Consider the following 15916-nt stretch of genomic DNA (forward strand, 5'->3'; position numbering starts at 1 on the left):
AAGCAATGGTGTGTGATCATTGACCACATGTCAACACATCAGACATGGGTTAGAATAAGGCCCCTAGGTCATGCCTAGGGATTTTCAGTTATGGCCCCTGGGTCACACTATAGAAACCATTGAGATCCCTACCAATTTAATATTATATACACTTAGTAGACATGAAAAGATGAATTCAGATATAAAACTAGTTTTGGTTCCTGGGTCTATTATTACTTCTTGGGACTTAGCCCCAGGGTTGTAAAAATGAAACTAGTGAGATCCCCAAAGGATACCCATATATGCATACTAGTTATGCAAAGACAAATCTATCCATGCAACTAACATTGGTCCAAAGATGTATCTGGTCCAAAGATACATCTCTAATCTCCAAGGACTTGGCCTTTGGGTAACAACTTGGAAACCATCAAGATATCCCACCCATTACCATATATACATTTAGTGCTCACAAAAGTCACCTTTAAATGCACAACTGACTTTGAGTCCACCACACTCTCCAGACATAGCCCCTAGGTAATAACTTCAGATCCCCACACTAAAACTATATATACACTTTGACAACAAGAAAAGATGAATTAATATGAAGTATTAAAGTCTATTATTACCTATCTGCATCCTGACCCCAGGGACAAAGATTTGTGGGCAGTGGTGGGATAAAGATGGGGAAGCTGAGGCTGAGGTAAGCACTTGAGTGAGCTAAATCATTAGTGTCTTTACCTTCTTTTGTGAATTATCAATAACTGAATGAAGCAGAAAAAGGCATTAAGAAACAGCAGCAATATAATGCAATTGGAGAAGGCACTGAAAATTTTATTGTCTGCTTTATTAAAGAATTTAAAGAATTACTGACTGTAGTGTTGTTTACAAGCAGAATTCTTAAACAATAACAATCTGTGGTTTGCTTCAATGCATGCATTGAATGTATACACTCAAAAATAGGTTCTACTTGGAAATATAGTACATACAACAGAAAAGCCATTATTACAGACGGGTCCTGAAAGGGAAATAGCAACACAGCTGGCACTGTTGACAAGTAAAGATTTATAAATCACATGAAGACATTTTAGATCTTGAGGAATTATGTTTTCTTTGAAAGATGAAATTCTTGCCCTTGGGGTGGGTGGGGGTAATGGTATCTCAAAAGCCTGTTAGCACACAGTGTGCATAATCAGTAACAGTCAAGTATAAAAAAAGTAACAAAAAAAAACTATGCCACCATATGTCTAACAATGACAGTTAAAAACATAATTTCTAAAAAATAAGACAAAAACAGAAACTTGATTTGTGAAAACTGAAAATTTATATTGATAAAATTATGTGTTAAAGATCCTACATCCAAAAATGATAGTTTCCTCTGACCTTGATAATTGCATGTTAGATATCTGAACAGTTATGGTACATAGTCTGATCATAATCCCTACTGAAAAGATGGAATTCAAAGAAACCATGGGGCATAAGCTTTAGCACATTAACCCCTACCAACGACTTAATGGGGCTGGATGTAGTAGCCTATTGCCGCGCTCTGTAGCGTCATGGTCATGCATGATACACTAAAGTGTGTCATATTATAGAAAGGTAGACAGATGTAGCTCCACAATGATACTAAATAATTCCAGAATATCTAGTTGCACTACAAAATATAGATAAAAAACCTCACTTTTTGGACCTGACTTTTTTCAACCCAAAATTTGTCCGTGGTCGGAATCCAATTTTGTGTCAAGATTTTAGACTTTTTGATCTCAGATCTAAGGCAAACCGGTATGAACTGCAAACAGACAGATGAGCCTTTGCAAAAAGTAGGATAAGTTGGGCATTTGGAATAAAGAGTGGTCTCCATACAAAAATAATGGCTTTGTTTAGCAAAGAAAATTTTTTAATTAGAAATCCAACTTTTACCCTTCTGTTCATGCGCGAGTCAAATAGCCAATGAAAAACGATGTTTCTAATGCATCTAGGCAGTATGTTATTGAAAGATCACTGGGGATTTGGTGTTTTTGGATCTATTCAGAAATAGCTTTCAAAATGTGTTTCCTACTCGATTTTCAGGCAAAAATGACAAAAACCTCCAGGGGTTAATGTGTTAAGCAGGAGTTAGCAAAATTGTGCAGCATTGTATTGAACCATAAACTTTATATTTTTCAAAATTTTCCTTTCTAATGTATGCCACCAGAAATATATTGTAACATTTTAATAATTATTGAAGGAATTATTGTGATTTCCTTTTAAAAGCAATTTTTTGTCCCCCAAGTATTACCATTAGTGGCACAATATTCAAGGGAGATAACAACTAATCCACTCTTTTACTTAAAGTTTTGCTACCTTGAAATATAAAATTAATCTATACTTCGCTACTACTTTTAGAAAGACCATAAAGTCTGTTGTTATTATTATTAGCAATATAAACTATATTTTTTAAAAACAGAATGGAATGGAGGGAGAGATCAAAATTGATCAAAGCCAAATATGAAAATGGAACATTATTAAAATAATTCACTAAGCACATTTAATGACTATTGGTGGCCTTCATTATGGGGAAAGATTTTATTTAATGTCAAGACGCTGTACAGACATATGGTTGTTGTCGTTGTTGTTGTAGGGTTTAACGCCATTTTTCAGCACACGATAGGCTATACATGGCGGCCAGTATTAATGGTGGAGGAAGAAACCGGGAAATCCCCGGAAAGAACCACTGACCCTCGAGAAGCTACTGGCAAGCTTTCTCACATATCCACATTGGCCGAATCCGAGACTCGAACCCACGCAGACAGAGGTGAGATGGCAGTGATCCGTAACGGAGAGCGCTTTAGACCACTCGGCCACTCGGGGCCCCTACAGACATATGGTAATAATGCAGTATCAACTTAATATAGCAAATGATTATCTTTAGGCCAAACATGCTCAGGTTTTCCTCTCTAACAGCTCACCACCGTCAATATCAAATGTATGCAGATTTCTGTGGCCCAGCATGGTTTGGAAAATTTACTAATCCGTAGACCATTTCCAACAGGTCAAGTTACCTCTCAAGTTCACTTGGCATCAAATGATATGATCTTATTTCAATTACATTGAATGGAGTACAGTGATGGTGATGGATACATTAATATCTTTGCATCAAGTTAAATTAATTGGTTGGTTAGTACGGGCAACCAGATTTGGCTTAAAAGAAGCAAAGTATTCTCAATTATAATTCTTACATAAAGAAAGTATAACCATACAAAAATTTCTTTAACGACACAAAATATTTTAAGAGTACACTGCATGCGAACTTGTCTATATCAGGTTTAGGACAACTGTTATCAAAAGGCCACGTCTTTTAAGTTTGCAATGTTTGCTTTATAAAAGGAAGATTGTACAGTCAATTACAAATAAAGCATATACTATAAATGATGACAGTTTTACATTTAGATTTCACACAAATCACAGCTGATAAAACTACCAAATGTTCGAATCAAATAATATCATATTTTGAGTTTTGACCTTTCAGTGAGGCAAGGTATAAATGAAGTTTTGGCAATTTTAATTTTAAACAATTATTTAATGATCTGTATAAAAGGTCCAAGCACATGTTAGTGCATTAACATTTGCAATACAATTCTTACTGTAATTTTTCACTTACTTTGAATTTCATTGTTTTGTTTCACAACTAATGACAGTCCAAGACTGTCATGTATATTTGATTTAATTTATATTTAATTTGTTTGTTAGTTTTATTTTTTTTTAAATTCCGTTACATGCTATTGTAATGTAATTTTATTGACTGGATTTGACATTTTCAAGAAATTCAGTTTGACCTGTAAACACCTAATAATGGAAACTTTGTATATAATGCTGACCTAGTTGCTGGCCTTGATTCAGAAATCAGGGTGATTTGAAGAAAACAACTTTTTTCTCTTTTTTTTTCTTTCTTAATTCATTAGAACATTTTATTACTAAGTCTTCTATTTTTTAACTCTTGGACTATTCCTGGATTATTTTTGGATTTGATTCAGAAAACCATAAGTTCTTTTTCTCATTTTTACTTTGTTTTTCTAGGGAAATAAATTATTTGTTAAATTTTACAAAGCTTGGTGTCTTCACTTTTTTCTTATTACTGTTTATGAGCCTAAACACATAACAGACTTTCATTCTTACTGAAAGCAACAGTGCAGTAAATTATTTCAAACTGAATCCTATTATCCGTAAGAACCATTACTCTTTTGCTTTTATGCAACACTCAGAAACGTAAGTGGACAAACAACAAAACACACAAGATTTTTAACTCTATATAAGGACAACTTTGTCATTGCTTTGACTGACCTTCAATGTACCAGTTACACGAAAGCCATATATTTAAGGCAGCATCCCTCACTGGTTCTTGAGAGATAATACATGGAAGAACTGGTACTTTTGACCAATCAGAGCATTCATTTCTTAAGGCAACGAGGTTTCTACCAAGTGCTGCCAAAACAGTAATTAAAACCAAGATGAAAAACTGGATACATAAATCAATCACTTTAGAGATATCCAAACAAAAACAGGAACATCCACTCTGCAATTTTACATTCCAGTTATTACTCCTGCCTTAATGCAATCAGATTTATTTCTCTTTTATAATTAATGAAACGAAGGGGTACATGTGCCATGAAAGGGCTGCAAGTTTTTAATTCTAATTAAATATAAATTAGCAAATAATTGCCAGCATGTATTTGCAAGTGAAATTGTAATGAACTTTTCTATTTTCTTAAATGCTTATTGGAAATTTCTCAAAGTAACAAAGACAGGTTTCAATAACCCTCCAAATAATTTTTGGCAGGCAGGGAGGGGTAAGGCACGATGGTATTGCCCATGACCACTTACCTGGGCACTGACTTGGACCCTCTTCAAAATGAGAGTGAAGGAAACCTGCCATCATAGAGTATGTGACCAACTTTTGAACCAGCCATAATAGTACAGTCAACACAGTATTGATTCTGTTATGTATATTAAATTTATATTTTGTACCTAATGTTTATCGTTCAACGATTGAAGGTTGTCAAATGGAGTTTTGTCTATCTGATTTTTGTCATAATTCTAAGAAGTAAACAAGATTATCTACTAAAACTGATTTCAAGGCCTAACTTCGGAACGTCAGGACATTCAAGATTACTGGAATTTATTTGAAACATTCTATACGTTTGGTCTTGTGATAGAAGATTTAGGATTATTTTGGATTTAATTCACAACACTGTGTCTTTTGAACTTTCACCTTGTATCCTAGGAAAATTATTTCTTGATTTTACTAAACTTTTTGGTTTTGCTTCTTTCTATTACATAGTTTAAAACTATAGAGTCATAACAATTGATTTAACATCATCAGGTGATGATAATCCTAAATCAGGCTGAGTACTAGTGCAAAAATGAGTGACACAATTACAAGTTCAACAGTAAAATGCATCTGTTTCAAAATTCTAGCACTTGTCAAGCTCTAAAGACCATTTTCAAATGTTTTTCCATTATTTGTTTGAGCCAACCTTGAATAACATCACTTTTCAAGAAAACCTTGAAACTTCAATAATTGTTAAAAAGTGTACTAACCCTGTAATTAGATACTACCAGTATATAAACAAAACACTGTAAGGAACTGACAGCAGAGAATAAATTCTAATTGCTGAACATTTTTATGGTAGAAAAATAGTAATTCAGTATTTTGAACAGAGGCCATACAAATACCTAGTAAATAACAAATAATCAGGAAGACCAAAACCCTTGTACAAAAAGGTTGTACTCATCTTGTTTATTGCAATCTTTTGCAGTCCTTGACAATACTGAAATACTTGAATGTAGCTTTGAAAGAATCTGTCAGTGTTCATGTTTGTGACAGCAATGGTAGAAAAAAATTCAAGAGTTTCAAGAGATGCACTGCAGGGAAGCACAATTTCTCAACAGAATTGTGCACCAAGTATTTTATAGTGTAAAAGATGATATAAATCATCAACAGAGAAAAAGCACTGAAGAGTTGAATCTTGTTATGTGTATCCATATTGCGTTTAATTTTTTGTTCATGATTTAAGACTGTAAGGGTCATTTTATATGTGTGTGTGTGTCATTTAGATTTTTAACGTAGCTTTAGCAATCTTCCAGTCATATCGCTACGATGTCTGCAGTGTGGCAGTTTAAAGTGATGTCTAGCACTGGGGCATCATGCCGCAGACATGTAGCATGATGTCTCACCTAGTCACTATATTGTGACACCAGGCCAACCAGTCCTAACACTAACCTCTTAATGCTGAGCGCCTAGTGAGGCAGCTGTTGGGGCGGATGCTCTAACTACTAGGCCACCGGAGTGGTCAGTCATTTTGTAAACAAAACAACATATTACATAGCTAACTTTTGTCATTGAATGTAGACTAAACTTTAAGATGTTTGTAAACATGTTTACTTGGATTTGAGATCTGAACATTGGTTTTCCCCTAGTAATTTTTCATTTAGATGACAGAGTATTTTAAGAAAATGATTATTGCAACATAGGTTGAGTAGGGATCTAAGAAGTCTGTTTACATCATAATTATTCATTCATATCTTAGCATCTCATGTGGAATCAGTCTTTCAGCCAATTATAATTGAGAGGATTTATTTATCTAAATTATTCATTGGAATTACAAGGTGCTCATTTATACTTTTGGACTAAATCACTATTTCGGGATTATTGTAAATTCATTTAAAGGCATTTCTCAATTATATCATTGTGATACATCAGGACTGTTAGTAAATCAAACTATTCCTGTCTATTGGTGTGTGCATGCGTGTGTGATTTCGATTTTAACATAGCTTCAAAAAAGTTTCAGTCATATCACTACAATGTCTGCAGTGTGGCAGTTTATAGTGATGTCTATCACTGGGGCATCATGCCGCAGACATGTAGCATGATGTACCCAGTCACATTATCCTGACACCAGGCCGACCAATCCTAACATTAACTCCTAATGCTGAACACCTAGCAAGGCAACTGTTAGTACTATTTTATAAGTCTTTCGTATAACTCGACTGGGGTTCAAACCTGCGACCTCATGCATCCAGGGTGGATGCTCTAACCACTAGGCCATTGGAGCGGTCCAGTCTACTGGTACATCAACACATTTAATTGCAATTTATTCAAAACACCATTTGAATTCATTTGGAATACTTTATACTTCTGGACTATTTGGGATTTAATTCATACTACTGTGAGTTCTTATATTTTCACAATATATTCTATGGTATAAATTCTTTGTTGAAATTAGTAAACTTGTTGTTTTAGGCTCCTTTCTGTTACATGTAATACAGTCGTAACAATCTAAAGATGCTCTGACCAAATATCATCTTCATATTTGGATGAGAAATGTCAACGTGAGTGTTTACATGGTTCCCACGCTTTTCTAAATATAAATTTCCAGGTTTTTTCCAGGATGAAATCAATTTTTTCAAGGTTAACATATGACCATTACTGATCGGCAGTAAAGAACATTTTGGATTATAAAACATGCATTTTCCAAATCTGACGATGTTTCTCTTTCAAGACTCTCCAAAACATGTCAGAAAAGATGATCATGTACAAAACCACAAAATGAGTCACACGAAACAAATCTGACCATATTCCTATAAATTGGCATTTAAAGCCATTTCAGTGTACAGAATTACAAATTCTAACTTTACTTTGCTGACATGCATTATGTTGCTACATAGAAACAACATAATGAGCATAAATTATTTTGTTTCCTTCCAAAACTTTAATTCTAAAGAATTCTAGAGCAACATATGTGCATGTTATACAAAGTAAACATTTCCAATCACAGTGTGAAAAAAAAAAAAAAAATAAATGCAAAGCATTAGAATCTTGTAATGAAAAAAGTTTAAACCTGAATTTGAGTGTGTCAATAAAATCTCAAACAAGATTTTTCAACCAGCCTAAACTACTTACGATGATTTGGTTAAAAATTCCATCATTTAAGGATATTTACAAAAGGGTTGATTTAAATTTTGACAAAAGACCTTAAAAAATATATATTGTTAAATAAACAAAACCTGAATTTTCTGTAAAATCAACTTGTCTTCTTGTAGTACAATAAACCAGTCCCCAAACCTGTATTGATACATGGGCTCTTATCATTTTTTGATATATAATAAAAGGGACAACAATTTCCCATTTCTCCTGCATTCCATTTAAGATCTGAAACCAATGCTTCAAGCTACATGTCACTGTGTAATAGTTTCAGAACAAAGTTCAACTCAAAGATTTGAAATTTGTCTAATCTAGGTTTCCTCCAAATACTCCAACTCCACTTTTCACATTTGGACATTTAGGATGGAGTGTAGGTTCAGAACAATTACATGTAAAAAATTTGGAATCTGCCACCACCGTAATATAGCTTACCAGTGGGCCTAGCAAATTTAAACTGTTATATCGACTTATACCTGCATGAAATCAATAGGAAAATTATTTATTTTCTCAAAAATGCCAAGTATTATAATCGTTATGTCTTTAATCCACTGATAGACTAGACAAAACTCAGCATAAACGAAACCTGACCCAGTACCCACCATTTGCGTTAATAGTCACATGTTGTACAAAATTTCAATTATATCAAATGAAAGTCTGATAACTTTTGTAAAAACTAGAAAGAACATATAGTTCTCAACATATTTTTTTCAAGAACAACTACAAGAAACTTGGCCAGTCTGATTCATCAAGCGGAGTAGTCTGGTTCTTTGCTTTATATGCTCCCTGCGTGAGAGAGCACATATCAATGTGGTAGTCACGTGATACAATAAAGCTCCGGAAGTTGGTCTTGGAATAAATGTTGAGAATTTTGTGCTCTTTTGTTTTTGTACTTTTATTACAACCAGTATACAACTTTGATTTTTTGAAAAATTCTACAATATTTGAAAATGATGGTGGTGAGACACTGTGTGCTCATGCAACTAACAATCAAAATCGCTAGTACCAGCTCAAATTTCATCAACGCTGTAGTTTTATCGTCTTTCAGCTTATTAAAGACATAATAATTTTAATACTCACAATTTCTGAGAAAATAAATAATTTTCATATCAATTTCTTGCAAGTAAAACTCAATTTAACAACTTTTAAGTTTGCTAGCCCATCCGCTAAGTGGCTATGCTTTAATGCCACCATGCTGGCTTCGTGATGCTAGACTGGTTTTCATACCTTTCATGAAGAAAAAAAATATGGATATCAAGCTGTCTGTGAAACAAAAAGTCTACTAGATCAATCTAATCCACTGAGCGTTTGGATTGTCTCAACAAATATATTTATAGCAAGCAGCCAAATGATCCATACTGCCAACCTCCTAATAGTCTGGTTCGGGTGTCAAGTTGTAGAGGAAAATTCCTGGGTTTTTCCCAACTTTCATCAATATTTGCAAAATTCAAGGACTTTTCACAGTAGGGAAAGAAAAAAAATAATTTCTCCCAACTTTTTCCGGATTTCCCAGTAGTGTGGGAACCCTGTGTTTAGGTCTGTACAGTGCACACATTCAACATCAGAAATCTAACCCAGTTGGGGCCACATTGACTCTGATAAGTGTATCAGCATGTCTGATGACAATCTGGCCATTTATTGTAAAAGAGTTTCGGATCCAGGATAATAAGAAAACTTGGTCCATGTCTCTAGAAGGGTGAAAACAGCAGAGAAATGATAAAACGTTGAATCTTTAGTAAAGTTGTATTATTCTAGTCCATCTGGCTACTAAGAAAAATAATGTTAAATTCTAGGCCTGGAAAACAAATCTGGAGCTGATCTCACTTGTGTTGTTCATGACATTTGGGCCTCCTTCAATCAACCTTCTACCAGAGGACTTTAAGATCCCATACCAAAACAATTATAAACTGTGATAAGAGCTAAAGGACAATTCTATGCATTATATGCTTAGGTACCATTTACTGTCATATTTTTGCCAGTAGACGGCTTAGAAATAGCAATGACGTTAATCATCCTACTATGACATATGAATGCGAGTGGTCATGCAGCTTTCTGGTCATCTTCTTATGTGACAGACTTGAATTCAGATGCAAAAGGCTGGGTCAAAAATACAACAAGGTAAACAAAAATGCTACAGTGTTGTAGAAGCAGCTATCCATAATGTTACAATTTGTAAAGAGGCTAATATCTTTTTTTGTGGTATATATATATATATATATATATATATATATATATATATATATATATATAGACACATACACACACACACACAGAAGGGAAGCAACTCTGACAGATTAACTCCCCTTCAATCTGCTAGGTGGCAACCCTACACCTGGCTTAACACATTTTTTTCCCCCTGAGTGACACCTAAAAGGATACTTAAGTTGCAGGGAAGGGTGAAAGGGATTATTTGTAATGCAACTAGGTAAGTATTATAGGAAAAACATAATTTACTAAAAGATATGCATTCTCCTCAACATACATTACTGATCACATTACATTAAGAGAATAGGTAAGAGGAGGAACAAATGCTGAGCATCCTACCTCTGCATCTGTGATTTGGATCAGTTAAGCCATGTCAACACCCAGGGGAGATTCCATTTTGGGAATAGAGTGAGCATGTTCTGGACATATTAAAATTGGAAAGCAAGTCAGAAAGGTCCTTGTTTTGTCCAGTATCGTCTCGCCATGATGTTGGAATGTCTCTGAAATCACTGACCACCTTATGAAGATGATGGCTAACTTCTTGTATTTAAAGAGAAAGAAAAAGAAGTTGGCCAGCTGAGGAATGGAGGCACAGAGTGGTGTGATCTCAATGATGTGACACCAGTCATTAAAAACCTTCTATGTCCCATCATATGCCTTCAGAGTGGAAGGGCTACTAGCTGTTGTGATCCACTCTGCAACTTAAGTCCTTTCTGTGCAAGTCATCACTGACAAGAGCTAGGCATAATGGAGGAGATTCTTTGGACATGGATGGAAACATAGCAATGTAGGCTGCTTGAGCAGGGTGGGGATCACCATAACTTTCCTGTATGTCTTTGTCGCTCAGGAGATAAGATCAATGATCCAACATTTGTGCCATCATAAAGGGGTGATCAGAACTATCTGGCAGTTCATGTCCCACACTTTTTAAAAACTATTTTTAGTAGTAGGATTGATAGAGGGAAGGCATAAACCCACATTCCCTCTCAGCTGACTGACAAAGCATCGACAGCCCATGTATCTGGGTCTGGAAAAGTAGACATGAAGGTGGGCTATGTTGTTCCACCTTGTTGTGAAAAGATCTATCAATAGGTATTCCCATTGGGTGCAGACTTAAATGAATGTAGAAGGATGAAAAGACCATTGTGTTAAGCAGTTGTCCTCTCCTTGACAATGACGCAGCTAAAATGCGGAGGTGTCCTGGTATGTGGTGGGTCTGAATATTTACCTGGTATTGGGCACACCACCGAAGGCACATCCCTCCCTGTTTGAGGAGGTATGTGACCACTACTGAACTGTCCGACAGCAACAGGACAATAAGTCTGCTCAAGTGTTTTATTCAGTTGTTGATGGCATTGAGAATGGCTTCCATTTCCAGAAGGCTGATGTGAAAAGCCATCTCTTGACACATCCACTTGCCATCGATCATGGTAAGTTCCAGTAGTAAGTGTGCTCCCCAACCAGATGGTCCAACATCTGTACAAATTTTTATGTTCAGCTGTGTGTTTCCCTAGGGTATTACTGTTGTCTTGCCAATAAAAAGAAAGTTTTTGATGAGGGTCAAGATCATAATATTCTGATCTAGATGGCCTATGAAAGGTCACAATTGGATTAGAAAGACCATTTGTAATGGGTTCACGTAAAGGCAGCCATGGTGTAACAAATCTCTGCCACTTTGATAAAAGTTTTGTCTGAATTACTCTTCAACACATAAATAATGTATTCAGTTTGCTTGGGAGGGATATGTACAATAATGAGGTGTGTGAAAATTCCAGAGATGGCTAAAATGTTGAAAGGGAATAAGGTAGAACTTCCTGATATTTATTATTCACCCTAGACTGCAAATAAGCAAACCATTATTCATATAATGGCACAAAATCAAATTTATGCAATTGTTTAAAACAATGTCATCGAGGTATGCCACCATTACAGTGGAGGAGGTCATCATGTAGTGTTTTTGTGAAAGTCCAGGAGCTTCGGCTGAGACGGAAAGGAAGAACATGGAATTTATACACTTTGCCCCAATTTCAATCTTGAATTTAGGGGACAAAATGAACTGTTTGAATATACGGAAGTCAATCACAGGTCTCATTTCATCACCAGAAACAGTCTGGAGTTGAAACCTTGAGAGCATAGTTTTTGTATAATCATCACTGCCTGCTTTATGAGTAAATGATATATCTCCTACAGTAATATTACCGCCTTCATGGGACAACTTGGAGTTTCTTTCATAAAGGGGGACACTGAATGTGGAGGCTGCCTAAAAAAATGACATTCTGAAGCTTTCTGACTTGACTTGGATCACCCAATTGTTTTGCAGGAAGAGGTCAATCCACAACAGATGATAAAGGAGTCTAGCAATCACAGGTGGGTCACAAGCAGCTGGGGTATACAGTAAGTCACTGATGGGTGATGGGAGGCTTAGAAGATGAGAAACATTTTCTATCAGCCCTTCTTGCCTGAGGGTGACAAGAAAGGGGTGTATCACCACCTATAATTTGCCTTGCCAGGCTTATTGTACTGTCTTTGGAGATTGTATCCGCTTGTTTCCTGCCCTCCTCAATTCAACCCCAAAGAGATGGCAAGAGCTGAACAGGAGGGTGCACAAAGCTGCTGCATGGTGGGACTTGAGAGATTAGGAGTGCAAGATTGCATCTTTTCTGACTAAGTCCAATTGATCAGGGCATTAGCCATGGTAAAACAACTCACCGAATCACAGGCATAACTCCTTCTCCTTCACCAAGGACTCAAATTCAAGTAGTGAGGAAGCTGATATAGCATTCCTCACTAGCTTGGAGGTGGCAGTGAAGACTTGCCAATCCATCTCATAAGAAAGTGGTCTAGTCATGCCAAAAGCATCCACATCCCTGTCAACATTAGGTATTTCCAAGCAGAATGCATCTGAGTGTGATTAATACAAGTGGTCTAGTCATGCCAAAAGCATCCACATCCCTGTCAACATTAGGTATTTCCAAGCAGAATGCATCTGAGTGTGATTAATACAAGTGGTCTAGTCATGCCAAAAGCATCCACATCCCTGTCAACATTAGGTATTTCCAAGCAGAATGCATCTGAGTGTGATTAATACAAGTGACATCAGATGATAGCTGGCAATGCGATCCAGATAATTTTCTTCCAGTCCGATTGTCGACAATCTTGGTGATATTGCCCTATTTATCAGAGAGCATCCATGATTCCAACTCTTGATTGGAATTGTCTCTGATTCTAACTGCATTAAGATTTCGTACAGTCTTCTGAATCTTCATGGGGGTGGGTGGGTGGAAGGGAAATCTCAGCATCCTCCATGAGACTTGTAGAAGATTCTGAAGTGTGACAAAGGCTCATTATTTCATGCTGAGAATAGATATTGCTCTTTTTGTGGTTCTTGAGTTGTCATTTAAGGATATTATATCTTGAATTTTGTCACCATTGCAAGTGTGTGATGAAGAACAATTGGTATGGAGAATGCACATTTCATTAAGGTCCACTACTACTTTGAATCTCTTGCATTTGTTGCACTGTGTTATGATCTCTTTAACGAAAAGCAAATGAACAAACAAGTACACACAAAAAATGTATATGTCTGCTTTATAAAAACTAGCTACAATTAAAGTAAATGCCTAAAATCTGTGCAGGAAATTCCACTTGTGAAACTGTATGTTGCCATTCAATGTCAAAATGTGACAAAAATGAATGGAACAATAACTTCTAAAATATGAAGAAATTCACTGGGTTTTACAAAAATGTTGTATGCATCATGTAAAACGTTTTGACATACTGTACCACTTAACTAGAAATGTGGTAAAATTAAAAATTTCTTGAATTTATCTGGATTGTATGAGGATATCTTAGCACATGGCAGCTAAAGTAAAAGTAGTGGCTCATAGTTGGTATAATGGAAGACAACCAGTGGGTAGAAAGGGGAGTTAACCTGTTAGAGCAGCTTCCCTTGCCTGTATAATATAATGACAGAAAGACATTTCCATCTTTCCAGGAGGGCTAGGTTCAGAGGTAGGTAATGCACATGCAAACAATGTCAGTAGAATGGACAATTGTACATCAAAGCAAACTGACTACAATCTTCAGTAAAAAAGCACCTTTCATCAAAGAAAATCAATACTAAACTTAAATAAAAGCAATGGAATTTGGGGAATTGTTGCATTTTTCAAAGTGACCAGAACAAGTTTATTGTGCCATGAAAGTTTCCTTTTTGCAGGAAAAAAGTTTATGCTTACAACTGCTAAAAATGTTGGCATAACACGCAAATTAAATTTCCAATCTTTTGAAACCATAGAAATCTGGCCATAGTTTACTGAAGATGGGGAACCTCACAAAGATCTTTGTTAAATGTTATAATTTGTTCACATGTTTTCATTTCCCTATGAGTACTCTCATCCGCTGGGTAGCCTCAGCAAGATGATGAATGTCTCCAGCTGACCAAAATCTAGTACAGTACAGGTACATGTAGCATGTACTGGCTACAATGAATATCAAAGTAAAATGTTTGGTGACATGTTTGTTCACGATGGGATATATTAAACGAGAACTACCATTTTTTATATCTGTTAATTGTGTTTTCTAATGGGTTATGACTGATACATGTCTTTTTACATCATGTGATCTATAATCAAATTTATGGATTTTTCATATACTTAATGCATTATGGATTGTACTACATAAATGTAAGTTGTCAGTATACAAGTGTACTTCAGACTAGTTTTGTCTTCATTTAATCAAAAGCATAAATTTATGCACCTGCTTTTATTAAACTCCACCTCAGCCATGTTTTGGGTACATGCAACATTTTCATCAATTGACTTGGTTGGTTATAACACGGTTAGGTGCATAAAATGGTTGGGTTCTATGGATTCCAACCATCATGTCATAGCAGGGGACACACTGTACAAACACTTGCAAGGACTCGTCCATATACAAACACTTTCAAGGACTCATCAATATGCTGCAACATATCAAATCTGATACAAAAGTGGCTTCTCCAACAATAATGGACCCAAACTCAAGTACAAATAACTTGAGAAATTATTGGCCACTGGGTCTCAATGACCTGGACATTTGGTCAAGGCATGCAGTCTTAAATAACTCTGTTGCTTTGTGGAATTTTCAAAAAAGGGTGTGCAAAAAATTTATGGCATGAGCTAAGAACAAATACCCTAAGTCAGTAAGGTGTAAAATGTAGGTCACAGTGACCTTTATTGCCTATAAAGGTATATAACTAATAAAGATGCTTAGTTGAGATGTAGTGAGGCTGTACATACTTGTATGCTTTCACATGTGTAGATGCCAATCTTGGTGTATTACAATATCTCTCGTCGACTTTGAAGGACAGCTAAAAAAAGAAACCCCAGTATTGAATAGTCAACCAACTTTAACTGGAACTAACTTGTAAGGTCTTCATATCAGGATGAAAAGGAACAAACTTTAGCTGTAGCCTATAATTATACTGTCTGATGGCCATGTAAGAAGCTCATCACGTTTTTATATAAATATTTTGACATACCTTTCTCTGGTAACTGTACTAGAAATAATCTTTTATGCTCCTTCGGTTTTGTAATATGTGCTGGGATGTATGGGTACTGAAAATTAAAGTAGAAAACATAAAAAGGTATATATTTGCAGTTTTATGGTGGATTCTGTGATTTATAGAATACTGACTTCTATATACTGTACACCTGAAACACTTTTATGCTTATGGTAGCAAAGAAATGGACTGGTTTATTTTTGTTCTCCTTCCCACACCCCTTACCAAGATATGGTCAT

The 15916-nt window shown here is 35.7% G+C and overlaps 1 protein-coding gene across 1 annotated transcript in view; it reads right to left on the minus strand.

Annotated features, from left to right (window-relative positions):
* Positions 1-15916, minus strand: part of LOC149785810 (cleavage and polyadenylation specificity factor subunit 5-like) — a 113332-nt gene that overhangs the window by 71905 nt on the left and 25511 nt on the right. Inside the window, exon 5 of the mRNA XM_089979751.1 lies at positions 15657-15732. Within this exon, the coding sequence (XP_089835877.1) occupies positions 15657-15732 (76 nt within the window). The remainder of the gene's footprint in view (positions 1-15656; positions 15733-15916) is intronic.

The sequence above is a fragment of the Sinohyriopsis cumingii genome, chromosome 13 (assembly GCF_028554795.1).
Source record: "Sinohyriopsis cumingii isolate HCF-2022 chromosome 13, ASM2855479v2, whole genome shotgun sequence".
Lineage (NCBI taxonomy): Eukaryota > Metazoa > Mollusca > Bivalvia > Unionida > Unionidae > Sinohyriopsis > Sinohyriopsis cumingii.